The 27881-nt window shown below is 47.0% G+C and overlaps 2 protein-coding genes across 6 annotated transcripts; one reads left to right on the top strand and one right to left on the bottom strand.

The window, feature by feature from the left end:
• The first annotated feature begins 8773 nt into the window (after window positions 1–8773).
• LOC145502447 (uncharacterized) lies at window positions 8774–10576 on the top strand. The gene has a single exon (XM_081481774.1). It carries the CDS (start codon window positions 8774–8776, stop codon window positions 9269–9271), a length of 498 nt encoding a protein of 165 aa, XP_081337900.1. The 3' UTR covers window positions 9272–10576.
• An 8320-nt stretch (window positions 10577–18896) lies between these two features.
• LOC145502408 (uncharacterized) lies at window positions 18897–27628 on the bottom strand. 5 transcript variants are annotated; one of them, XM_081481730.1, is made up of 8 exons: window positions 25518–27628; window positions 24753–24879; window positions 24281–24400; window positions 23723–23800; window positions 22712–22916; window positions 22353–22475; window positions 21598–21732; window positions 18897–19904 (listed from the first exon to the last, which is right to left on the bottom strand). In XM_081481730.1, the coding sequence occupies exons 2-8, from the start codon at window positions 24845–24847 to the stop codon at window positions 19587–19589; spliced, it is 1074 nt and encodes a 357-aa protein (XP_081337856.1). In that variant the 5' UTR covers window positions 24848–24879; window positions 25518–27628; the 3' UTR covers window positions 18897–19586. The 5 variants fall into 5 exon arrangements, with proteins under 5 accessions (XP_081337856.1, XP_081337859.1, XP_081337855.1 ...); XM_081481733.1 differs by having other exon boundaries at window positions 24759–24879; XM_081481729.1 differs by having other exon boundaries at window positions 24781–24879; window positions 25518–27626.
• Window positions 27629–27881: the final 253 nt, after the last annotated feature.

The following is a 27881-nucleotide window of genomic DNA, read 5'->3' as shown; positions in this document are numbered from 1 at the left end:
GGGGATCGTGTGAGACTGAACAAGAAGTTTCGTCAATTCAAGAAAGGGTATTTACCCGGTTGGACCGAAGAGGTGTTTGTGATACGCCGAGTGCGTCCTGGGAAGGTCACCACGTACAAGGTGGAAGAATGGGACGGTACGGCGGTGGAGGGTACGTTTTACGCGCAAGATTTGCAAAAGGTGGACGTGAAAGACGACGATCTGTTCCGCATCGACAAGATCGTCAAACGAAAAGGGGATAAAGTCTTGGTGCGATGGAAAGGTTGGCCAGTCAAGTACGACAGTTGGGTGGATAAAAAGGGACTGTACGTGACCCAAAAGCCCAAGACGAAAAAATGAAAGACTTTTACGTGCAGTTGCTGAGCAATGCCAGCACGAGCGAGTTCACGGACAACAAGGCCAACAGTTTCAAGAACCGTCTGCCGTATCCGCTCCTGTTTGAATCCGACAAGGAATGGAAAGTGGGATTGGCGAGCGTGTCTTACCCGATTCCTCCGTCACGACCGCATCAAGTACCCGTCACTCAAGCGCACGACTTTGAAGACGACGACTACGTGTTCGGTATGGATTGGACCATTGAAACGTTCAGGTTGCTAGACGACGGGATTACGTGACGTCCATATCGTTACCCCGTGACATTTTACGTCACCGGGAAGGAACTGAACCGTGACCGACACAAAGTGACGAGTGGTAAATCTCTCATGCAATACCTCATCCATCGTTTTCACGAACGGCTGTATCATTACATGGATCATGCGGGTGAAAGTCTGCGAGCACCGAACGGGAAAAAATACTACCCCGTGTTCCGATGGGAGGGGAACGATTTGATTATCGACAACACCGACACGTTCCTCGACGAGTCCGGAGACAGAAAACGTCCCAGAGTGTATTTTGGTACTAAACTGGTCAAGAAGTTGGGTTTGATTCGCGAGGAATCGTATTACTCCGTTCACTTGAACGTGAACATGCTCAAGATCTTTCCCGACGACAAGGTCCCGTCTGATTTCAAGAAAGACTGGACCAACCATGACAGCAATCGATCTCGTGAATTTTGGAATTTGGACAGTCACGGGACGTTACAGCTCAGTCCCTATTGCAACTGGCGCTTCAGTTACTTGGACGAGGAATACGCCAAGACCTACAATCGTGGAGTCGTCGTTCATCCGGACCTCCCTCCGCCTCGGAGTCCCATGTACCTGTATTCGAATGTGGGTCGTAGCACCATCACGGGGAATCGCGTGACGGATCTCTTGAGAGAAGTCCCCCACGACCCGACCAAGACGACGTACGAGCCGAATCAGATTCAATATAAACCCGTGCGCAGCAACGTTTTGGATATAGTGGAGGTGCAATTGGCCGAGAACGACGGACGATTGGTGGACTTTACATCGGGCGTGACGTCGGTGACATTACACTTCAAGTATGAATGAGTCTACCGACGACTTTTACGTGCAACTGATGAGCAATGCCAGCACGAGCGAGTTCCCGGACAACAAGGCCCATAGTTTCAAGAATCGTCTGCCGAACCCGTTGCAGTTGAGAGAGTCGGGCTGGAAAGTGGGTATCAGCGACCTCTCGTTTCCGTCCGCGACGCGTAAGATGGACTTGAAAGATTCTCTTCTGTTTGAAATCTGGTGGATCGACATGGTGAACGCCTCCATAAACCTATACACGCAGGTCTCTGGAGTGACGCGAGAAAGCGATTTGGAATTCACGCCTAGGACTGGTACCGAGTTACTGAACGCGATACGAGATCGATACCTGCATAGGTTGAGATCTAGAACGGATGCCGACGTGACGATGTACAAGAAAAAGAGTAAACCCGACGATCCCACCGAATTGCTGTACACGGTCATGCATCGGGCCGAGCATGGAGAATGCGTCCTGGACAATTCGAGAACGTGCCTCAGCCTCCTGATCAATGGTAAACGCGTCTACCCGCAAATGAACATCGGCATCGAATTGGCCAAGAAGATGAAATGGGTGAAGATGGGAACATTGCAGAACGGACGACCGGGTTACGTCTTGGGACCCCACCTGAGGAAAGAATTTCCCACGGAAGTCGTACCCACGGCCACGGACTTGATCATAGCGCAGAATGACGGGGACGAGACATTTTACAAGATCGACCCGGACACCTTACATTTGAGTTGTTTCATCAATTGGGTGTTCACGGACCTGGATCGCAGTTACGAGGAAGCGTTCGGTCACGAGCGTCGTTCCTTGTTCGTGTATTCGAATGTGGGACAGAGTATGGTGACGGGGAATCAAGTCACGGACCTGTTGAAACAGGTGCGTTACGATCCGGACGTGGTCGACCTTCAACCGAGACACATTCTATATCTACCGGTGCGCACGACCTTTTTGGACATTGTCGAGACGCAGGTATCTGAGAACGACGGGCGACTGGTGGACTTTGCGTCGGGCGTGACCACGATCACGTTGCATTTCAAGAAAGGATGAGTGATTTTTACGTCAGCTTACCCAGTCACAGCAGTAAGAGCGAGTTCCCGGACAACAAACCGAACCATTTCAAGATCAGGTTACCGCACCCCTTACGCCTGAATGGAGACGGAGGATGGAAAGTGGGATTGAGTAGCATCGCCATGCCGGATGCCCACGTGAGGCTGCCTTCCTTGACGCCGAACGATCCTGATAAAAAAGTCACCTTGGCCTTTTCCGCATGGAGACGCATAGAATCGACTAGCCACTACATGTATGGAGAAGCTTACTTCGATACGGAGGACCTCAAGAAGGTGATTCACAACGTGGACGGTGTTGGACTCATGAAATCCATGATCGCCTATTTCGATCGACAACGCGTCTTCAAGTACAACGGACCCAAATTAGGATCCAAATATGTCACGAGTGATGGGAAAAGAACCTACGTCAAGTTCAAGTGGGAAGGCGAAGACCTGGTCACGGACAACGAAAACATCTTACGTCCGATCAAAGACATGCCTGCATTACACATCAATGTCGACCTGGCTTGTAAAATGGGATGGCTCGAAAAGAACGGCAGCGGTTATAATCTGGGGCCTAACTTGCAGAGCGAATTCTTCAAAGATGAAATCCCCAACATTGGTGTCGTCGGGGACTTACACGACTCGGATGGATTACCTGTTTTTTGGACGGTCTCAACCTATTCAACGGGAAACAGTTATTTGAAACTCAGCATCTATTGCAATTGGCGTTTTCTGAACCTGAACAAGGCGTTCGAGGTGGTGGTGGGAAACAGGTCGCGCTCTTTGTTCGTCTACTCGGACGTGGCTAGAAGTGGCGTGGTGGGAAATCAGGTCACGGATTTACTGAGAGAGGTCAACTTGATCCGAAGAGGTGCGGGTGTCCAGTATTTCGAGCCTTACCACATTCAATATATTCCCGTGCGCAAAGACCTCATTGACATAATAGAAGTGCAAGTGGCTGAGACAACTGGAGAACTGACGACCTTTGGAGCTGGCAATACGATCGTGACGTTACACTTTAAGAAAGAATGATCGGTGGAACGCTGGTACGATTTCAGCCCGATAAAATAAAGCAATCCGGAGACGGATTCGGCATGGCTTGGAGAGGTGTCAAGAAACGCGGTCCCGGCATTCTACGAGACTTTATCACCGAGGCTGCCACGGAGGGTCTGAAAGGTTTAAATTCGGGCGGTAAGGGAGGAAAGCCCAATTGGAGAGGTGGACTCGCCGGGGTCAAGAGAGGAGCGACACGAGCCGTGAAACGTAAAGCGACGCAAGAGATCAAACGGGCGTTGGCGAAAAAAGTGAGAAAAGACCTCTTTGGAGTATGATTCCCATTTACTCGAGGCGCGTGAGACTTATCCCGGTACGACGAACGTATAAAGGCGGATCGATCTTCCCGTCCCGATCAAAACGCCCGAACTATCGTTGGGTGCAGTCGGCCCTGAGACGGAGACGAAGACGACGACGACGTAGACGATGACGGACCTCGTGGCTCATGCCCGGTCGGCGGGGGTTCGTAACCCTCGCCTGAACATGTTCAGTACCCCTCCCACGGATGTCAGCATGTCGTCTCGACGTTTGGTGAGAATCAACCCGTTCAATACAGGGATCAACCCCGTGACCTTCCAAGTCGATCCTCAAGAAGACTTTATCGACTTGAACGAGAGTTTCTTCGAAGTGGAATTGACCGTCAAGAAAAGTAACAACACGAATCTGTTGACAGCGGATGTCATGGGACTCGCCAACAATCTGGCCCACACCCTCTTCAAACAGATCAATGTGAGATTGAATGGGACTCTCATCAGCCCCCAGACCGATACTTACCACCTCAAAGCTTACATCGAGACCCTGTTGAACTACGACCGAGACGACGGTGAATCGATCCTGACACCCTGTGGTTGGTACAACTGTCTCGGTGTACCCGACGACGAAGATGCCGATGAATTGACCGCCAATATGTTGGATTTTGGTACTCCTCATGCTCATTATACTGCCTTACCCCAAGATCTCAAGAATGTGGTCCAGGGACGAGCCCAGTTTCTAGATGGAGAAGCCGTGACTTTGAGGTTCAAACCTTTCCTGGAAGTGTTTCATCTCAGCAAATTACTGTTACCTGGCGTGCAGATCCAGATCGACATGTACTTCAATACTCCAGCCCTGTGGACCATCCGATGGGACGGTGCTAGTACTCTCAGACTGACTGAAGCCGACGTGAAAGTGAGATTGTTCCTGTCTCAAGTGAGAGTGACTCCCTCGGTGTACCGAGAGATCATGACCAGCCTGAAAGGTGGAAGAGTGGCCACTTACCCCACGGTGAGAGGTGAAATTCGCACTTACTCGCATCCCAACGACAATCGTCATTTTGAGTGCAGCAATCCTTTCCACAGTAAACTACCTAATAGACTAGTGGTGTTGTTGTTGAAACAAGCGGCCTTCAACGGAACCATCACCGAGAGTCCGTTCAATTTTGGAAAATTCAATCTGGCTTCCATCAAACAATTGGTGAGAGGTGAAGAGTACCCCTACGAGACCTTGGAACTCGATCACGATGGGGACAGTAAAGATCAGAGAGGTTACTACAGATTCCTCCAAGCCTCAGGAGCGTTGTGCAGGGGAAAAGGAAACATGGTGAGAAAAGTGGATTGGGGAGACGGCAAGAGATGCAACATGTTTGTATTTGACAACACGGCCAATGGATGTTTGGACAGTCCAGTGTTGAACCCCAAGCAAGAAGGTGAACTGCGTCTGGTGATCGATTTCGGAGCCAATCCTGGAGAAAACCTGACTATCTTGTTGTACGGCGAATTCGAGAACTTGCTGGAGATCAACGAGAACCGAGTCGTCATCTACGACGTGTACCAATGAGAAGAAGAAAAACTGGAGAAAGTAGCCTTGAATAATATACAATTGGATCATTTGGCACGGACGAATCCGTCCCTACGCTGTGTCTTTTACGGCACGGTCCCTTGCGATCGGCTTCCCAGGACAGTCCCTCAAGAAGGACCGACCGCTTACATCGTGAACACGGACCCTCACGACAAACCGGGCGTGCATTGGATCGCTTTGTGGGCCGACAAGAACAAGTGCGAGATCCTGAACAGTTACGGTCTACCGTTGGACGCGTACGGAACCGCCGAACCGATCCAAGAATGGTTGGATCGTCATTTCAAGTACCAGATTCACAACGGCAAGAGTCTGCAGTCCCTGTTCAGCCAGAGTTGCGGCGGTTACGCCCTGATGTTCCTGATCGACCGAGCCGAAGGTCGGGACATGAACGAGTTCTTGAATCGTTTTAAGAAAAACGACTTTGTGGAGAACGATCGTAAAGTAGGACACATGGTAGAACGTCTGATCGTGGACGAGTTGGCCTGGCGCAAGATTTGTAAAACCCCGTGTCACCAGGACACGAGCGGTTCCTCCCAAGGAGTGCGTCATTTGTTATAAAGTAAGCTGTTCGAAATAAAAGAGGTTCATTTTTGAAAAAGAGGTTGTGTGGTAGTCATGGCTCTTCAGTTTCAAGGGCATAGACATTTGGACGACGTGATAGCCAGGTTAGAAAAACGCTATGGAAAAGCGGGTGGAAAGACGCCTCAACCCAGTGAGGCTCATTTCAAGAATAACCAACCGCCAAAACGACAACTCAATCTGAAAATACTTCAACCCGCCAGAAGACAAGTGTCTTTTCAACCGCCGTCCGTCCTGGACACCGGTGCATTACCGGCGACGGTGACCACGCGTAGGAAACGCAAGAGAGCCGCCCCTGTCATGCCGAAGCTTTCCGAGAAGGAAGATAGGAAAAGAAGAATGAAAAAGAGGCATTGGTACGAAGACAAGTTCGGAGACTTGAGTAAATTCGCCAAGAAAAAACCTCGAAAAAAGAGATCGGCGCCTGCCAAGAAAAAAGGACGTCCCAAGAGAGCCGCTGCCAAGAGGGCCATGGCCAAGATCAGGAGTCGGGCCAAGAAAAAACCCATCTGTTTCAATCGTAAGGTCACCCTATTGGGTCTGTTGAAACGCATCCCTGTCGTCAAGACCCCATTGGCCAAGTTGTTCAGATAAAAACGGAACGTCTCGAGACCCTGGACCATTTCATGATCATGGAACGACGCAAAGCGTTTCAATTTCACACGCCGTCGAGTTTGTTGATAGCGGGTCCGTCGGGGTGCGGCAAGACGGTGTTCACCACCAAACTGCTCTTGGAGAACGGCGACTTGTTCCAACAGACACCGAAGAGTATTCATTACTGCTACGGATCGTGGCAAGACGGTTTCCAAAAGCTCAAGAAGGGTGGAGTCAAGTTTTACGAAGGCATCCCCGACAGCGAACAGTTACCCCGATGGTTTCCTGGAGGGGGCGTGTTGGTCCTGGACGATCTGATGGACGAGGGTGGTAACGACAAGCGCGTGTTGGATCTCTTCACCAAACATTCGCATCATCGGAACATCACGGTGATCTACCTGTGCCAGGATCTATTCCCCAACGGAAAATTCGCCAAGACCATTTCCAGAAACGCGCATTACATCGCGGCCTTCAAGAACCCTCGGGATCAGTTGGGGATACGGAATTTACTTCTGCAATCGTTTCCCACGCAATGGCAAGAGGTGTTGGACACGTTTCGCAAGGTCACCGATCGACCTTACGGTTACATGCTATTGGATCTTCATCCAGCCAGTCAGGACGATCAACGTGTCCTCAGCCATGTGTTAAAAGACGAAGGATTCGTCCGATGCCATCAGTTTGCAACCCCATCATGTTGAGGAGCGAGGTCGAGTGGTTTCCGCTATTCATTCACCTGTGTAAAAACAGGCTCAAATACATCATGAATCCCCACGAGCTGGACTACGAACCGATGAGACAGGTCACGGAATGCGAGAGTTACCGTCATGTACGGTCCATCATCAACGCATATAATGGTGAAGGTTTCGATTATTTGGTTCATAAACAACGAGAACTCGCCGAGAAGAAGATAGAAAGAGAAAGGTACATGGATAAAAATGAGCTCTTATGGTAGTGACGATTTCAACTTCTCGGCTCTGGAGGATTATTCGCCTTGGGGGACACCGGCTCGGACGAGTACTCCGATTCCGCCTGCCGCGGGTGTGGGTACGAGTCTGAACACTCCTCCTTCACCGCGATCGTCACTGGCGACACCGCCCCTGCCCAATGTCTCGCCCGTCGGAGTAGGCACCGCTGGCTCGGGTGCACCGCAGACCAACGTCACGGTGGGTGTCGGCAGTGCTGGATCGGTGTCGCGCGCCAATGTCACGGCAGGTGTCGGGGCACCCAGGATAACAATGTCCACACCTTTGGCACACGCTGTTCGAGGAGGGAAACGACCGAGACGCGTCCCACGTCAAAATACACCAACGTCCTCCAGTGATTCCGGAAGCCGCAGACGAAGTAGCGCTAGTGGTAGCGGTGGTGGAAGAGGCAGAGGCAGAGGCAGAGGCGGAGGCGGAGGCGGAGGTGGAGGCGGAGGCGGAGGTGGAGGCGGAGGCGGAGGTGGAGGTGGAAGTGGTAGTGACTCCACACCGCCTTCGTCGATTCGATCGGGTCGAGGAGGAAGAAGGAGGCGAGGAGACCGTGTTCTCGACCAAGCCCAGATGCAGCAACAATTGGAAGAGATTTTGCGCCAACAACAACAGACGGCCGCGGGTCGTCGCATTGCGGGCATCACGACCACCAACACGATTACGACCACCTATAAAAACGGACAACGTCCTACCGTCACACGCAATTCGACCAGTGTGCGTAACTGAGAACAACAACCATGAGAAGACGCCGTCATCGACAGAAAAGGAGAAAGCAATGGGGCGGTGCTCTTGCGAATGCCCTGTCTGCGATGTTACCCATTGGCAAAGGGGCTGCCTTGGGATTGGCCAAAGCGTTGGGTGGCCGCGTCGTGAAAACAGGCATCCGAGCTGGAACCACCGCTGCCATTGGTGGTGTGGGAGTAGGCGTGGGTCGAGGGATCCGAAGACTTGTGAGACTTAAGAAAAGACGACCCCCTCGTCGATGAAAAACCATTCGAGTCAAGATGTTGAGGAGTGAAGTCGAGTGGTTCCCCTACTTTTTGCATCTATGTCGATGCTCACGCTCCTACTGGGATGCGACCAGCATGGATCACGAAGACATGAAACGCATCGCGGACGAGTGCGACAGTTACCGACAGGTCCAGGACATCCTGAACCAATCCGTAGAAACCGCCTTCAAGGACGAGATCTGGGAATACAAGCAACAAGCTAAAAGGATCGAACGTCCCGACAGAAAGTCAGACTACGTTTGGCACTGGTTAGAGAAGAGTCATGAGTACTTCTGTCTGTTTATTGGATGAACCTTTCAACACCGTGGTGGATTTGGATTCCCTGAAACGTTTGGACGTCTTGTACGCTTTCTACCACAAGTATTGGTGGTGTCGAAGGCAGATGTTCGGTTACTACAAATTGTGCAACGCCATTCTCAACGGACTGGCCTTACTGACCGTGGCCGTGAGTATCGTCGTGGGATCCGTGTGGAAAGACGGGTACACGGTGGTAGGAATGACGGCTTTTGCCACCTTACTGAAAGGATGGAACGATTTCAAGAAGTATTCGTTCAAGATGGACATGGCCCAATTCGCTTACACGACGTACGAAAAGACGCTGACAGAACTCAGGAACTACGCTTTGGGTGGCGTGGAGGAATTGGATGGGTTTTTGACCAAGATGCAAACGTTGGACGACGTGGTGACGGATTTCACATCTCCCACGTACGACCGATACGTTCGAGACTACGCCCTACGATTTCGTCACGTGCCGCTATAAAAAAATGACAGCGCAGGCGTCCTCTTCATTCAGAACCATCATGCCCAAGAGGTCAAGGAGAAAGAAAACGTCTTCGAAAAGACGTAAAACCGCTAAAACCACTAAAAGAAGACGGTACCAAAGGGGAGAAGGGATCGGCACTGTGGTGGCGGGTTTACCCAAGGCGGCTTGGGGTATCACCAAAGGCATCGAAAGCCTGAGAGCCAAACAAGAAGCCAAACATACCAAAAGGATGTTGGAACGGATGAGACGAGGTGAGAAGTGGGATAGCAGTGGCGAATCGTTCCGTTGCTCCATCATGTGAAAAATAAAAGGACGAGGATCGGCGTCGTAAACCTCACTCGTCACCATGAGGGTTCGTAGGAGGAAGAGGAAACAAAGAGGTGGAGGTCTATCTCCGGCGGAAGCCGCGATTCTGAAAGGAAGATTCAAACAACTAGCCCAAGGTTACAAAAAATACCGAAGAGCCAAACGACAATTTTCAAGAGATATCGTTCCAACGTTTGGCATGTGGGGTCCTATCTACAAGAGAGCGGCAAGTAAAAGGCGATAAAAGGAGTACGCCAATCCGCTCGTACGCATAAGGCCACGATGAAGCGGTTACGACGACAACGTCATTTCTTGACGCGCGTCCTGAAAGAAGCCAATCGGAACAAACGTCAACGGATGTTGCAATTCGCCGACAAAGATCAGATCAACGCCATCAGCGAGATGGTTCTCAATTTGCTGAAAAAGAGGATCCCCATCAACGCAACGACTTATGGGAAACTGAAAAGACATAAAAGGGTTCTGCGAGAAGTGGGTAGACGCAAAAACTCTCTCAAGCGTCGAAGAGAACATCTCCTCACCCAAAACGGAGCGGGGTTCTGGAGCGGTTTGCACGGTTGCTTCAAAGCATGTTGTGTACGGTGAAAGGACGCAGTGAGGACGGTTACCCGCTGGAGGGGATCGACGTCATACCCAATTTCCCGCCGAGAGAAGAAGAGTCCAATACCATTCCTAAACTCGTGCAGTTGTTGCAAGACGCCAATCGTCGCGAAGCCCGATGGAAAGACTCGTACGAGTACTTGAACAAGAGGTACCACGACCTGTATCAAGAATACATGGCTTTAAAGTTCGGTGACTTCTGCCAAACCTGTCAAACGAAACGAGATACCACGCCGCCCGGTGGGTGCATCGAGTTGTGCAGGGAGTGCGGTAAAGGCAAGCGAACCGTTCAAAGTCTCGAACTCGAATTGGAAAAGAAAGACGAATCCATACGGTACTGGCAAGACTGTTACGAGACGGCCTTGAGAGAATTGTCCGAGATTCCTGACACGACCTTGAGTCAGAAGGTATGAACGAAGTCATGATGGTGCCCGTTCAAGAATTCAATCGTCTGCAAGATTATTACAAGAGTAAGATCAGCCAGAATGCCTTGTTGAACAAAGCCGGACGTCTGGCCGCCGAAGAACATCTCATCCTGAACGACAAACGCATCCCCGACAGCATGGCCGTCAAGATGACCAAACCCATCGCCTCCGAGGAAGGGAAACTGGTGAAACGTATACGGACGGGTAAAAGCGGTCCCATCTCGTACCAGGGAACGACAGAACCCGAAGGCATGGTCGACGCACCCGTCGAAACTCTGTTGAAACAGATCCTCAAGGGAGTCAACCAACCAGCCGCAGCCCCCGTGATCATCCCGCCACAACCCCTTTCTACGACAGGACTGAAAAAGGAGCTGAAAACCCCCATACCCTCCACGTCAGGTTTTAAAAAGGAGAAGAAAACCCCCAAACCCTTCAGTCCATTCGAACAGGTCACGCTAGGTAAAACTCCCCTATCGTCCAAGAAAAAAGCACCTATCTCCGATAGAGCCAGACGTGTACTGAAATCACTCGGTATCGACTACGACGACGGTGGTTACAGTCCCAAAGGCAAGTCAAAGAAGTACAAGAAGGCCAAACCGTCAGCCGCAGAAAAGTTACAAGCAGGGTGGGAAGATTTCGAAGACCCCTGGAGAAGGGGACTAGACTATGACTCGGATTAAGAAGAGGAAAAAGGCACCTCCACCCCCGAGGAGAAGTACCCGACGTCGACGTCAACGAGGGTATGGGATCGACATCCAAAAATGGTTGGGCAAGACTGGGATCGAGTTTCATTGGCCCGGTTATCAGTACATGGGACCTGGTACCAAACTGAAGAAACGTCTGGCGCGTGGAGACCCCGGGATCAACCGTCTGGACCGACTGGCCAAACAACACGACATTGACTGTTCCAGGGCCCAGAACTTACAGGACAAATGGGATGCCGACACCAAGATGATCCAGGCCATCGACAAATTACCCGGACGTAAAACCATGACAGAACGCATTGTTAAGAAAATCATGCAGACCAAGAAACGTTGGAAATTGTAAAACCTTTTATTGTTGTTGTTGTAATTAAAGTTACACACGCTTTGTTGTTTTTCAAAAAAGAGTCTCTTTTTTTCTTTAAGACGAAAATAAATAATGTTCCAATTGATCCATAAGTTCGACGGTGACTGAGAAATGGCAACGGTTCTGTTCTACTGTATCCTCGCGTTCAAACTGCGCGAACCAGCGTCCCATGTCATGAAGCATGGATGACATCTCGTCAAGCTCACTAGCTATTTCCACGATCATCTTTTCCATTTCTTGTTCTTTTCGTACTCGTTTCACTCGGTTTTCTTCTGCGACTCTCCTGTTTTTCCTGATTTCCGAAAGTCTCCGTTTTACAGGATCCTCGGGTTCCGCTAACATGCGTTCTAACTCTGCTACCAACCCTTCATCAGGCTCAGAGTCAGAGTCAGAGGAGGAGGAGGAATAAGACAACCGCCTCCCACGGCGTTGCGGTGGGGGTAATGCGTGTGGTGCTGCAGTGGTATTGGTGGTAGTGCTCTTAGCGGCGGTGGTCGTGCTCTTAGCGGCGGTGGTCGTGCTCTTAGCGGCTGTGGGGAAATAAGACACCACCCTCCCACGGCGTTGCGGTGGGGGTAATGCCTGTGGTGCTGCAGTGGTAATGGTGGTACTAGTGTTGGTTGGTGGTAGTGTTGCAGTGGTAATTGTGGTAGTGCTCTTAGCGGCGGTGATAGTGGTGTTCGTTTGTGGTAATGTCGATAGTGGCGGTAGTGTTGCAGTGGTAATGGCGGTTGTAGTGGTTTTGGATGGCGTTAGTGTTCCCCTGAAATCCCTCAGCTCAACCCGACCTCCAAACAAACCCCGAAGAATTTCATCCGGATCGTAATCATGCTCTTCCCACTGTCGTGTTGCAGTGGTAGTGCTCTTAGCGGCGGTGGTCGTGGTGTTGGACGGTGGTATTGTTTTCCTGAAATCCGTCAGCTCAACCCGAACTCCCAACAAACCCCGAACAATTTCATCCGGATCGTAATCATGCTCTTCCCACTGTCGTGTTGCAGGTAAACGGGAGCGACGTTTGCGTTCCCTATAACGATTCAACGCGTCGCGCACCTTGTCGTGTATCTCGCCCCGTTTTCGTGCACGATACCGTCTCTTCTGCTCGCGAACTTTCTCCGGATTTCTTTTCTTCCACTCTCGCACGAACTCTCTTCTTCTCACTCTCTGTCGTTTCAATGCTTCAGCGGAGCGGGCAGGCATGGTCTTCCGTAATGGACGCTCATACAAGTTCTAAAATGGGCGTGGAAAAGGTCATAAGGTTATTCATTAATATCTCAGCAAATATTTACAGGAGAATAATCTACTATATCTCATTTAAAAGAGCATAAAAAATACTCTCTAGAAAAAAAGTTTTCCTTCATGGAAGCTAGTAGTAATTTTTAAACAATTTAAATAAATTAAACTTCACAAAAAAAAAATCAAAAAATCAAAAAAATCAAAAAAATCAAAAAATCACAAAAAAAAAAAAAATCTCGCATTTCCGTCACCATGGCAACAGCCAGTTGAATATTAACTCGAATCGAGTTACGCGTCTTTTCGAAAAGTGTGTTTACTCAACAAAACGAAGCTTTTTTCCAAAGTTCCTGAGCTCTACGATCCCAAAAACGATTCAAGACACATAATTCAAGAATTATTTGAGATTGCAAACGGAAAAACGGCGGTCCGAAGGGAATTTGAATTTGAATTTGAATTTGAATTTGAATTTGAGTAGCACATGGCGAAGGTCATGCAAGCTCACTTACCTAAAATTTTCGCTTCTAATTTCTTGCTAACCGTAAAATTACATTCGTATTTACTTCAAATACCTTTAGGAATGTTGTCCGCTTCCGAAAACATCTTTAGGACGTTGAAATGATGCACATCGCTCGCTCGCTCAACAAAACGCCGCCAGTTTGACTTGGGTGATTTCGCAATGTCGTCATGTAAGCCACATTGAAGCATTCCACGTGAAACTAGTCATGTGAAGATCGGGGACGGCGCGGATTCGCCTTATGAAGATCTGTCCAACCAATCACAGATCGAGACCAAGTCACGTGTTAACCAGACCCAGGGGATAGGGGGGGGTATACCCCCACTCGGTCGGAGACTGGGGGCGGGTCGAGTGGGGGTTACCCCTATACCTCTCTTAGTCGGAGACTGGGGGCGGGTTGAGTGGGGGTTACCCCCTATACCTCTCTCAGTCGGAGACTGGGGGCGGGTCGAGTGGGGGTTACCCCCTATCCCTCTCTCAGTCGGAGACTGGACCCCGTTTCACCGTAGGTATAAAAAAGATCGGTTCGAACCGTTCACTTTTCACTCTGAGTTTTTGACTTGCATCGAGCGCTCAAAAGAAGAAATCATGGCACGGGAGCTGACCGACGAGGAGATGAACCAACTTATGGATCAATATGAGGCGGTGACCGACGAGGAGATGAACCAACTTATGGATCAATATGAAGCAGTGAGTATGACGTGTACCCTATGTAAGAAAGTAATCTTTAGAACTCTAACCCTAATCTTTTTCATAGAGTTACTGGGATTGGCTACCGGAAGAACTAAAGTGTTACGTGATTGACTTAGCAACTTGGCAAAGCATACGCGATAGAAGGAATAATGATCAAATGAGAAGCCTTCTCAAAGAAATCTTGGATTATGGCGAACTGAAAAGACGATGGGGTTACGGTCACATAGAAATCATAAGAGATAACCATATATGTGAATCTAATTTTTGCGATTGTAGCTATCGTTTCTCAACTTTCCATGGTTATTATGTCAATAAGCGTGGCGAGAAAAAGACAATCTATTTAGGAAATAGTTACTTAAACGCGATCCTAAACGTAAATGATAAAAAATCGTTCTTGTCCCAAACCCCTTCTCTTGGAGACCTGGCAGTAAAAACTGACTAATTAAAAAACGTTGTGTTTGTTGTCTTTACAGAACAGACGGACCTACGACGAAGCCTTCCCCTTCGACGACGACGATGACGACCGAGTGATGATCCAAACCGGAGGTGGTGCAAGACCACCCCTAGAATTCGAATTAAGACCCATAGGCGCTCGACGTAACTGGAGAAACGTCCTCAACAAACAACGATTCGAAGCCACGCTCAGACAACACAGAGACGTGACTCGCGGGGAGAATCTAGGTCAAGAATTGACTCTAGCCCTTCAACGATCCATCGAGCAACAAATCGCTCAGGATCCTACCCTGACACCAGACTCCACGGTCCATTTCACCATGCAGTCCCGTGCCTTCACGCACGCCTTTCAATCCACCACCTTCACCGTGCGCGAATTCGAAGAAGGGAGTGAAAGACTAAACACTTATCTCCAGTCTCTCGCAGCCAAACTCAACTCCAACGAAGAATTCACCCCCGACGACACGTTTACCATGGAAACCACTTTCATACGTACCCCAGGTCGTGGCAGTGGAAAAAAACGATACAAACCGAGTTGCGCCGCCGTACGGGGAATCGTCAAACGGTCGCGCGTGACCATCAAAAACGAAGATAATCTATGCTGCGCTCGCGCCATCGTCACCATGAAAGCCCTAGCAGACGCGAACGAGAATTCGCGTGACCAAGATTACCACAATCTCAAACAGGGGTGCCCCGTCCAAGAGCGATTGGCCAAAGACCTCCACCGTCGAGCCAACGTTCCCGAAGGACCTTGCGGCATTCCCGAACTGCAACGGTTTCAGGCCGCGTTACCTGGCTACCAGATTAAAGTCATGTCCATCGACCCACCCCACATGCTCATCTACGCGGGACCCGAACCCTCGACCAAGATCATTCGTCTCATCAAAGAAGGCGATCACTACGACGGATGCAATTCGTTCAAGGGATTCCTCAACAATTCCTACTTCTGCGACGAGTGTAATCGAGGCTACGATCACGACGACTTTCGACATCATCCCTGCCTCGGTAAATGGTGCTCCGCCTGCAAACGAAAGGACTGCCCCGATTTCATCGAAGCCAAACGACCCCTAGCACGTGGCACGTTTCCCGAACCCACCTCGATCTGCCGATTGTGTCACAGAAAATTCTTCGGTGACCAATGCTACAACGACCACTTGCAACGGCAGAGTTTGACCATCCCCTCCATCTGCGACACTTACAAAAAGTGTGAGAAGTGTTGCCACGTCTACGAATGTAAACGCAGGACAGGACGAGGAGGTGACCGTCGTTCCCCCGATCACAAGTGCAGATGGGGCGAATGTCACATCTGCGAAAAACAAGTCCATCTCGAAACGCACCGATGTTACATCCAACGCCTCCCCGAAGACGAAGACGAGCCCAAAAAGAAACGCGTCCCCCGCGACAAAGTCAACGGTCGACCCTTCGAAGAACCCGATCCAGACGATCCAAACACGTGCGTCTGGGTGGACAGAGACCCGCCCCTTCAAGTGTACTGCGACTACGAAGCCATCACCGACGCCGAAGGGAATCAGACACCCATTCTACTCTGCCTGGAAGACGACGAAAATGAGACATGCTACTCCTTCTACGGCCCCGACTGCACCGCCGAGATGTTCGACCACCTCGAATCCCTCGCCGTCGACGTGGACGGAGACGAACGGGACGTCATCGTCATCTTTCACAATTTCAAAGGTTACGACGGGATGTTCATCCTACAACACTGCTACGCCACGCATCGAGAAGTCACCGACCAAATCACCGTCGGCACCAAGATACTGTCCCTGCGATCCGACAGACTGACCTTCAAAGATTCCCTCTGCTTTCTCCCGTTCCCGCTGGCCAACTTTCCAGTCACCTTCGGAATCCAAGAACTGCGCAAAGGATTCTTCCCGCACAAATTCAACACCCTAGAAAACCAAGCGTACGAAGGTCCCATGCCACCGCGAGACATGTACGATCCCGACGGCATGTCCGCCAAAAAGAAAGCCGAGTTCGAACAGTGGTACCAAGAGAAAGTCGACAACGACTACCATTTCGTCTTACGGGAAGAAATGGAAGCCTACTGCGAGTCGGACGTCAAACTCCTCAAAGCAGGCTGCCAAAAGTTCCGGGAAGAATTCAAACAAAAAGCCGACTTTGACCCCATGGAGAAATGCGTCACCATCGCCTCAGCCTGCAACCGGTTCTGGCGCAAGAAACTCGTCCCGATCAACACCATCGCCTCCAGACCCCCTCGAGGATGGCACGGTGCCCGATCCAATCAGTCCGTCGAAGCCCTGAAATGGCTAGCCTGGCAAGAACACTCATTGCAACGCACGGATCAAGGCGATCGCATACGCACCGTGCGAAACGGAGGTGAAGTCCGACTAGGCAATCAGCTCGTGGACGGATACGATCCGACCACTCGAACCGTCTACGAATTCCACGGATGTCTATGGCACGGATGTCCTCGCTGTTTCCCGACCAATCGAAACAGACATCCCATCTGTCACGCCGATCGCACTCTAGACGAAGTCTACGAGGCCACACTCCGCAAACACGACCTTCTCAGTCGTCAAGGTTACCAGCTCTGCGTCAAGTGGGAATGCGCCTGGAACCTAGAAGTCGAAACCGACCCTGATCTCAGCCAGTTTCTAGACACGTTCGAAATCGTCAAACCGCTCGAACCCAGAGAAGCTTTCTTCGGAGGGCGCACGAACGCCATCAAACTACATCACGTGGCCGACGTGGCTCGAGGAGAGAAAATCAAGTACATCGACGTGACGTCGCTCTACCCCTGGGTCAACAAGGGAAGCGAATACCCCGTAGGACACCCTCAAGTCATTGTCAACCCCGACGACCAAGACATCCATCACTACTTCGGCATGGCCAAAGTGGACATACTACCACCTCACGAACTTTACCATCCCGTTCTACCTTTTAAGCACGAGAAAAAACTCACCTTCCCACTCTGCCGATCGTGCGTGGAAGACGAAATGAGCAAACCCCTCCTAAAGAAATCGCATCGCTGCCCTCACACGGCCGAGCAACGCACGCTACGAGGGACCTGGTGCACACCCGAAATCCAGAAAGCCGTTGCCATGGGATACACGCTCATCAAGATCCACGAAGTCTACCATTTCCCACCCAGACAACGCCGTACAGGCCTCTTTGCCGATTACGTGAACACCTGGCTAAAAATCAAACAGGAATCCGCTGGCTACCCGAGCTGGTGTCACACCCCCCAAGACAAGACACGGTACGTGCAACAATACCAACAGAAGGAAGGCATCGCTCTCGATCCGGCCATGATCCAAAAAAAACCCGGACGCAAAGCCACCGCCAAACTCATGCTCAACTCCTTCTGGGGCAAGTTCGGCGAAAACCTACACAAACCCACTACCGAAGTCGTCTACACCGCAGCACAACTCTTCGCCCTCGTTTCCAATCACTTCAACGACATAAAACAAGTCAGAATCACCAACGACGAAGCCCTAGAGGTCGTCTACACCGAACTCGAAGACAACCAACCCGATAACGGACGAATCAACATCTTCGTCGCCGCTTTCACCACCTGTTGGGCTCGACTCAAATTATACAGCTACCTGGAACTGTTAAAGTACCAAGTCCTCTACTTTGACACCGATTCCGTCATCTACTCGCACAAACCAGGTCAAGCCGATGTCCCGCTAGGCGATTACCTCGGAGAGATGACCAACGAACTCGACGACGACGACTTCATTACCACTTTCACCTCCGCTGGACCCAAGAATTACGGGTACAAAACCCACCAAGGCAAAGTCTGCTGCAAAGTCCGAGGCTTCTCACTCAATGTACGAGGAGCCCAACAACTCAATTACGACGTCATGGAACAAAATCTCCTCGACGAACTCGAACAACCTCTCGAGGACGGTGAACGACGCAACATCCCCGTCGTCAACCCCAACTTCTTCTGGAGAAACCCAGCCACCAAACATCTCAAGGTCATCACACGAATCAAACGCTACGGACTCGTCTTCGACAAACGCGTCGTAGACACGAACACTTTCAAATCGTTTCCATACGGTTACTCACCAATGTAACTTCCTGTAAAATCAATAAAAAAATCAATTGTTAAAACTCACTTCCTGTCTATCGCCTTATTTGGACATGCGCGTCACAACCTCGATCTCATATTCTCCTTATTTGGACATGTTGCCCTTATTTGGGTAAGTGCGCTATTTATCCGCCATCTTGGATTTTCAAATTTAAGAGAATGTATGGGAAAAAGTTGGTCACGTGGTATCATCCCTGGCTCCTGATTGGTTACTGCCCCTATAGACGCCCTTTACTACTGACACACTTATGTAAAACGAATCCAACTGGCTACAAAAACGAGCTTGTAAACTTTACCGTAATGTCAGGTTAGAGATAAATCAGTCATTTCACTTGCAAGATAGCTCGACTTGATTTCTCGGAGACAAACCGTACCAACTTTAAAAGTATATTGTAATATTAACAAAGGTGTCTAAATAGTTATTAAAACAGGAATATACTGTAAACCGCTGGTTGCACTAATTTACTAAAAATTGCAAAATGTACAAATTTTAATTCTTTAAATCTCATTATTGCAGTAAACTAGCTATGTTGTGACGTCCTGACTAGAAAAAAAGCAGTGCGCAATGCACTAGCGCCCAGAGTTTCTCCAGCGAGAGATTAAGTATTGTATCACTCAAGTGTTTTCCAATAGTTATGGGCATCCAAGATAACTACCCTTAATTGTTATTAAAATGTCAGGTCAATTATTTTTCATTGTTGCTAAAGAGATTATAAGTGACATCGAAACAAGTGCCCTCGCCTGTCGCAATGTACAAATCAGTTCCTAACATTGACTACAAAAAAATGATGTCACCAAAACACAATTATAATGGCATTCTTTTGAACCTGTCGGCCCGATGTGATTATAAATAGTCTTCACTACATTCTGAGTCCTAAAAAGTCGTGTACGAATATTAAGCAACATGCATGTGTGAAGTTAATTCTACTATTCTAGAGCAACTTCGCCTTTAATAATGATTCTTCCTCCTCCATCCATCAGACCAGGCCACAGATAATAAACCTTTTGATCCTGGCATCTGGCATCGAGTGCATCTTCCTGGGATTCCAAGATTTTGTGACACTCTCTCTTGTAAGTGAAGGTTTCATATTCAAGCCTCAGTGGTAGAACTTGAGTGACCATTCGCCACGTCAACTTGATGCAAGCCTTCAAGTAATCATCCAGGGCGTCTAGTAATTTCCCTGTTGGAGTAAGGTTGCAAGACCGCTCTGAGGATTTCATGCTGAGGATTTCATGCTTGACGTCCTAAACATAAACATCATTAGTGGTTTAGTAGTGAGAATTCAAGAGCATGGCCATGATCAAGCTCGAGCGCAGTATATATATCATAACATAGCGCGCGCGCTAGTCCTATCTAATTCCTATTGCGCCATCATGAACGAAATCTCTACGTACGCACGACCGTGCGTATATAAGATGACGCCAGCAATTTCAATTTAGCTCCAAAATTTCCGTTGGGTTTAGTGCAGGTTCCTTTTGTTTACGTTTCGGCAAACTGGTTATTCTGAACAATCCAAACTCTACTTCGAGCCTCTGACTTTTCGGCAAGCTAAGATATTTACTTACTTCTGAGTATTTTGACTTTGTTTGTCTAACTTTTCATTGAGTATTTTTGCCTTTGCCTACATTTTCATTATAATTAATTCGAAGAAGCGAATTTTTCATTGACAATTTTAGAAACCAGTTTAGGCGTTTTCGTTCAACCGTTGCTCAACTTATTAAAGGCGTGTTAGGATCCTAACGACGTTTGTTTTCCTTCACCGTGCATTGTGAGAACTATGTAGTCAATCACAAATAAAACATGTTTTAGCGCCCAATTTGTTGTCGCCACGTTATAAAAGAACTGGTTCATGCTTTTAGCCGTGCGTATATCGAGTTATGAATGCACATGGCAAGTTTGGAGAGTACTCAAGAAGCTAGTGTTGCTCTCGGCTATCGCCTCGAGCAACTCTTACGCTTCTTTCGTGCTCTCCAAACTTCCCGCGTGCATCTATAACTCGATATACGCACGCTAAGGATGAATCAATTCTTTAATATATAATTATCAGTTCATATGATACCTGGGGGTGTACTCCCTTATGTGGGCTATATAGGCATGTGCAGCCTCAAAGGGTATGGCTTAGCCGCTTTGATAATAAATAGGTATCGAATTTTGGGTCAAGTCATAAACAGGGTAGGGAAAATAGCAGATTTTGGTCTTAAATAGGGTAAGGCGGCCGCGCACCCCCCCCCCCCACAAATTTCTCCGCCAGGACCCCTTCCCCCTTCCCCGCCCTGTACACCCCCGGAATACGATGAGACTTTGGGTACCATTAGGACATGTATCAAAACCAACTCTTAGCACTATGTCTGGTCACAATTCGAAAACCAATTGATACCATTTTGATGACAGTGTTTTCTGTTCACGTAGTGATTTATCAACTTGAAGTTGAGGTTGATAAATAGCAAATTCTTTAACTTGCCCGCCGACGTAACACTACAGTTTCTTTGCGTAAATAACTTTCTTGGTCGCAAACTTTGATGTCTCTATTGTAATCATTTAACTTATTTTTCCAAATGACGGCATTAAAAGTTGAAGATTATGTCCCGAGATGGCAGATTTGTTTTTTTTTTTTTTACATTTTTTGCATTTACATCGCTTTCTGGTGACTTCTCTATTGAGGTTATGCCTTTAGGCGTCAGCTGCATGTAATTCAAGTGGAGCTGTGGTAGAAGACGGCTTTTTAAACAAAATCAGATAATTGTCTCATAATGACGTTTAAGAATCTTAAGTCAGTATAATTCGCGTCTACATCCTGTATCCTATTGTACAGATAGTTAGCGGGTTTTTAAGGTACAAGTTTACGACCTCTAGAACCCACCTGGCCCCAGAGGATTAAAAAAAAACACAAACACACACCCAGCCATACAAAAAAATATCATATTGTTAATGACTTACCATAAGGAAAATATCAGTGTCGATCTTTGGGGCCAATTCTTCGATAGCCAGCAACAACCCATCTACGACATCCCTGGGATATTCCGATCCCCTCCAACATAAAGGAACTTTAATAGTGGTTGGTTCATCGGTTCTCTGTTACAGAAAAGAAATGATGAGGATAACTACGTAATGCAGCACCAAAGCAGCCGTACTTTCGAATCATCGGCCTAATGGGGAGCTTGAAAGCAAACAAAAAGCCTTGTGATTAGACCCAATGGACCTGCAAATTATTATTTCTATTACACAAATTGTCTTACGTGGATAAATACCAAATTCTCCTGACCAAATTAAACAAAAATGAACCAGAAAGATAAAAAAAAAAAAAAAAAAATGAATGATAGAGGGGTCAAGAGATTATGATCTTGTCACGAATGATTGAGCAGGGGCGTAGCCAGGATTTTCCAAAGGTAGGGGGGGGGAGGACGTTGTCACATTGTGTCAAAGATAGGGTACTCGGCAGACTGTCATATCGTTTTCGCCACCCGTTGTAGGTTGTTTGCTTAGAAAAAGGCTTACAATAAGACGGGGTGGGGGTCACGGGCATCCCAGAAACCTCCCTCTAGCTACGCCCCAGTTAAGGAAATAAATAAATCTAATGGATAAAATCACGCAGACGGTTATTCTCGCCAGAAAACTTGTTGCTCTACATACGTCAGAACTACAATTAATGCAAGAAATAAGTATTTTAGTGAGTGGTCGAGTGAAACTCTTACCTGTCGCTTTTGCTTAAAGCAATAATAGTCGATTTTTGGACCTTGGTCCACTACAAATTTCGATATTTCTTTGAAGGCGTCAGTCATGGCTGCTTTCATGGACAAAATATATTCGTAAACTACCTGTTAATAGAAAATGACATTCTTACAAGGACCATCAATGTACTGTACATGTACTATTAATGCAAGCGAGAATAGCATGAGTATCAAGCCTTCCTTTCGAAAAGCCTGCTGATACGTAGGCTGAGGCGAGAGTTTTCCTCTCAGATCATGATGTATTATTTGAACAATCTTGGCCCCGTTAAAGGGTGCCATAACGGCCACTCACAGACCTCACGCTACTAACAGAAAGCACTAACCTCTATCATCATAGAGGTAAATCTTTTGGCAGTTATATCCGTTTTCTCCCCGTATGCCTTTTGGATCATCATGCAGGTATCAATACGCTCATGACTTATAAAAGCCTTAAACTCCTGTTCCACCCTGGACTGTCTGTTTAAACTGAGGGTTTCTTCAATATGTCGTTGATCCTGCTTGGTTCGCATGTCACTGTAATGTGCCACTCTTTAAAAGAAAAGTGACGCAGTAACTGTGATAGCATTTACAACTACAGCTACCTTTAGCATGTGGGAAAGGGGAATGAACAAATTTGTGCATAATACAGAGGCTCGGTGGCCTTAGGGCTTGTGCCCTAGACTTAGGCTTGAGGGATTTGGTTTTGAGCCCTGGCCAAGGTTATTGTGTACTGCTTTTTCTCAAGACAGTTAACCCCTATATACAGTACCTCTTTAAGCACAGGTGCTCTAGTGACTACTGACGAATACATGCCACGAGTAACATCCTGATGGACTAGCATTCCGTCTAAGGGGAGTGGAAATACCTCTAGTCGCGCTTGATATTAGGGATTTGGTTTTTAACCCTGGCCGAGGTTGTTGTATTTTGCCTTTTCTCAAGACTGTTCTTTTAGCACAGGTGCTCTAGTCCCTACAGGCGAATACATGCCACGAGTAACACCCTGTTAGACTAGCATTCCGTCCAAGGGGAATGGAAATACCTCTAGTCGCGCTTGATATTACAAAAAAAAAAAAAAAAAACTGGATAATCTTCACTTCTTCATAGACAACGAAGCTAAGGCAGTGCACTATCAACAGGATGACATCAAAATCGGCAATTTTGTTGTGTTTGTAGTAGCTTGAGAGGCCTAAAGGGGTAAAATTGGAACTGGGATTTCCCTGGGAAAATGAGATCCGGACCATTGAAAAAGTAGGAATGGGAATAGGATTTGGGCATAACAAGCTGGGAAATGGGACTAAGGTACAATTTGGGCTTAAAAATGAAATATATTCAAGAAATGATTCAATGACCCCTACCTTCTCATTAGTGACTCAATTTCCCTTTCTTTTGCTTCAAGATCTCTTTTACACTCTCTCAGTTCTTCCTCTAAATATCTGTGTATCAAATTATATATACCGAGTGTATAGCAGTCATCATTTGTAACTGCTAAAATATGTTGCATGTGGCATGCTTGTGAACTAGCTAGGTGTAGCTAAGCGCATTGAGCACTATAAACAACAACATTTGAATTTTTTTTTTTTTTTTTTTTGCCTTGGAAACATTATATATCATCTATACAATGTATTTTTCCTCGAGTAGAGGTTATGCTAAAAATTTATCCGCTTGTGGCACAAAACAGATTTCCTAATATTATAGAAGCTTGGTAATAGTGCAATAGTACTAGGAAAGGCTGGAAATATAGGTGGCTTGCTTCAGGAATAATGAATAATCCAAGGCTACAGCTAAGCCTGTCCGAAAAAACTTGGTACCATTGATGACAAAAGTTTATTCCAAACCGGCTATCAGGTCGAATAACCATAAAACTTAAATCACATAGAAACTCAGAGTTTTAAGTATCTTCCAGTAGTGGGTACCTTACAGGTCTTGAATCAGCTGCTTCGACTTTGTCCTCAACATTCTTTTTGTCATCAACCTTGATCTCCTTTGAGCCAGATTCACTTCCTTCAACTTCTTCCGCTGATGGCCTCTCACTTCTGCAATGATAGATTGCCACCCAACTACTATAAGGTACTAGTAAAATTAGGTAAAAATGATAGGCAGTTATCATGTTTTAGCATAGAAGCACAGTTATCAGCGCATGACATTTTGCTCTCCAGTTGATAGATCAGTGGTAGTCTACCCAGTTGTTTGTTATGCACGACAGTCCATCAAGACGCTCGATTCCATTTATCTTGTATTTATGAATATTGTGCGAATCGCCACAAAAAGCTAATGGTAGTCGTTGTTGATATCTTCCTCATTTAAATGCCCGGTAATTAATATAATTATTCGACTACCAGCTGCATTTCACAAATTGTGTTATCATATTAATAAATTGAAATATACATGTACATGGTGATCAGGACGGGCTTACACGCCAAGTGTAGATGTTTTAGTGTTTTCACCCTTGCTTTCCATGAAAGTTGAGTGTTGCTGGCCATCTTCAGGCAATTCCTGCTCTTCCGTCTTTTCTCTAAAAAATTGAACAGTATTACGTGTGCTTTTTGATGAAATGCCTCGTTATTAACCAAGATCAGATTTTTTACAGAAGGAGGGCAGACCTTATATAAAATCGAATGTATCTTAGTATCTTCGTATTTGAGTTATCTATAGCGGCTAATCAAATCCCACCTAACCCTTACGTATGCGTTTCTATTTGGCAAGCATGTATCTTACTCGAGATGGAATTAAAATGATTGCCTGTTTCGTTTGTACAGGTAAAAATGAAACAAGAAGCAAGGAAGCGTCCCTCGGAACAATGCATTCGTGATTTAGTCCTTACTCAAATCTAACGCAGTCAGAAGTAAATTCTAAATAAGAGTGTACATACAAGAAATCTCTCTCTCGCTCTCTTTTTTCTTTTTTTTCTTTTTGTCTTGATATCAATATAACATTAAACAACTGGGAGGCGAGCGGTAAATTCACGAGAATGAAGCTGACCGCTGTCTATTCCGTTTAGTTACATAACTGACAAATTTCCGCTTACTCGCTCGCTCCTTCAAAATCTACTTCTCAAACAGTACGGATGCAATACACCCCCAAAGAAGGAATAAATCAGTCGAACTCGACCAAAAAAAACCTATAAATACATTCAGTTCTATTTAAACTAACCTGTCTTGCAATTGTAGGCTGTGAAGCATATCCTCGCATTTCTTGATATGCGTTTTCAGTGCTTTTTCTTAAGTTACATGCACGCGGATTTCGGTTTTTATCTAATGTTTTGTTGAGTAGATCTCGGAACTCCTGAAATGTCCCATCACGTTGCATTTTCGTTGCTTTCCGTTTGTTTTTGTCCATTTTGAGCTCACACAGTATAACTCGTGTTAAATAGCAGATCAGTGCCAACATATTCGCAGAGCGAAGATCTCGGTCTGTTGCTATAAGCACGTTTTCCCCTGAAATTAGGAAGTAGATTGCGTTACCGGTTACCAAGTAAATGATCTACCTGTTTTGCTCTTCCGTTCTAAGAAAAGTAGAACACGAAACGCGTGACTTGACCTTGTTGATTCTAAGAATCGCGGCTGAAGGTAAACTAATCTTGAAGCTAAAGTATATTTTTTACAGTTTATATACTCTGTTCCAAAGGACCTTATCAAAAGTACCAATACTTTGTTAATTGCTTTCGTTTATGTTGTTGTTGATTTTTGGGGTATTTGATGTTTTTGGTCGGTATTACGCTTGGCCGCGTTAAACATTTCCTGATCGTTCGTTATCTGATAACCTTTCATTATTATATAAGGGGCGTCTAGTCCGATTCCAAGAAAGACAGGATGTTTTTGTAATTCGACCATCCAAAGTTCTCCGAGAATATTCTGCAGTGTTGCGCATGAGCAGCAAATCTACTGAACGCAACGCCACCCTGAGCGGTCATTCCGGAGAACGCTTTTAAATACTGCATATTAAGAGACTGTAAAGGTAATTTTCTTATTCGGCGCAAACGATAGGTTCTTCTTAAATTCAGTTTTAAGTTGGACTTTTACTTCTTCTTTTTACTGTTGTCATCTTGGTTCTTGGCTTTTCGCTTGGGCGATTCTTTGAAACTTGGATACTTGGCGGGTGACCAAGTTCCCAAGTCGAGGTGACTCTCTGGTCCAAATTTACCTGTTGGATGGACGATACGCGGGTCCTCGGGATCTATGGGCGGTGTTGCGTTCGAATGCAAGGGATTGACGAAGGCTGAGGAAGACATGACTTCGGTTGAACTCTGAGAATAAATGATCAGTGTTACATGTTGCTCGATCATATGTTTTTGCAAGCACCAATCAGGGGAATGGTATGAGAATCAGACCATGTCCTTGTAAGGTGTTGCATGTGATGTGAGATGATGCAACTGGTTTATGATTGGTCGGCGCGATCGGAAAATTACTGCCGCTCAGTGAAAGTGGGGTCTGGCCTCAGACTATAAAAGGAGCGCAGTCATTCCCGTGATGTCCTCGAGGAAGTTGAACGTTGAAGAGTTTGAAGAGATCGTTGAAGACATGCGAAAGGAACTGAACGCAGGATTGAGTTTTTTTTCTCCGAGAAAGCAGTCGAAGGCGAAAGACCTTTGTCTCACAGGCGATTTAATCTGGAGTTTGGTGTCGTCTCTTCTTTGTGCTATAGGCTTCAGAGGCACCTGATTGACTGGGGAACCCGTGATCACCATCCTCACTTGTCGGACCTAGAGTTGACGCATCACCTACAATCTCCGACAAAAGTCTTGACACACCTTCCCACTTTTGCAATATCTGTCAGGGAAATTTCTCAGTTTATCCCCTTCCCCCCAAATCAATGTTGTTTATCGCAATGAAGTCGTCATTGCCCGCTTACAACAATGTCGCGGAGGAAGTGGGTTCCCTATGCTAATGATGTCATTGGGTATTGTCCTAAAAATAACTTGCCAACGCATTTTCGTGCTATCAGATCCAGGTGTGCCAAGGACTTTTGTCGTGGATTGTAGCTAACACCGGCCCCTACATAATGACATTATGGAGAAATCCATAATCCCGTGGTTTTATTTCAAGGCAAATTATTCTTATTTCGGCTGATGGCAAAGAAAAAAAGAATACTTCATACTTATTTGTGACCTGAGAGAATAGGTTAAAGCATTACGGGAAAATACATTATTTTGGACAATGTTTTCTTGTTCAAACTGATATCTATACACAAATAACAACAACAACAACAACAACAAAAAATCACTGTCTTGAAAAAAATGTGTATCAATTTATGATAAAATCACATATACGGAAAATTATATTAGCTCTAAAGACAGAAACGTGAAAACTGAGTGAAAATGAGCTTATCCTCTTTCCCGGCAGAAGCCCCGATTTTGGTTACTCCTGTAACCAACGATTAACAGCGTGACAGAAAAATGGCGTTACAGCCGATTCTCGCCAAATTTGGACAGTGGGATGATCTCATCATTAATTTTCGCCACAGCCCCCCCCCCCCCCCCCCAACCCCCGCTCGGGAGAGTTTTATAAAGGTGGCTAA

Source organism: Orbicella franksi, chromosome 11, assembly GCF_964199315.1.
Source record: "Orbicella franksi chromosome 11, jaOrbFran1.1, whole genome shotgun sequence".
In the NCBI taxonomy this organism is placed as follows: domain Eukaryota; kingdom Metazoa; phylum Cnidaria; class Anthozoa; order Scleractinia; family Merulinidae; genus Orbicella; species Orbicella franksi.
Note: the sequence above shows the minus strand (reverse complement) of the source record. Positions and strands in the feature narration are given on the sequence as shown.

Coding starts and splice junctions, on each gene's coding strand:
- LOC145502447 (XM_081481774.1), top strand. CDS start 8,774: ATGAGTACTTCTGTCTGTTTATTGGATGAACCTTTCAACACCGTGGTG.
- LOC145502408 (XM_081481729.1), bottom strand. CDS start 25,546: ATGCTTCACAGCCTACAATTGCAAGACAG. Junction 22,476..22,711: donor TTACCTCTATGATGATAGAG/GTTAGTGCTTTC, acceptor TTCTATTAACAG/GTAGTTTACGAATATATTTT. Junction 21,733..22,352: donor GCTTTAAGCAAAAGCGACAG/GTAAGAGTTTCA, acceptor TTTCTGTAACAG/AGAACCGATGAACCAACCAC.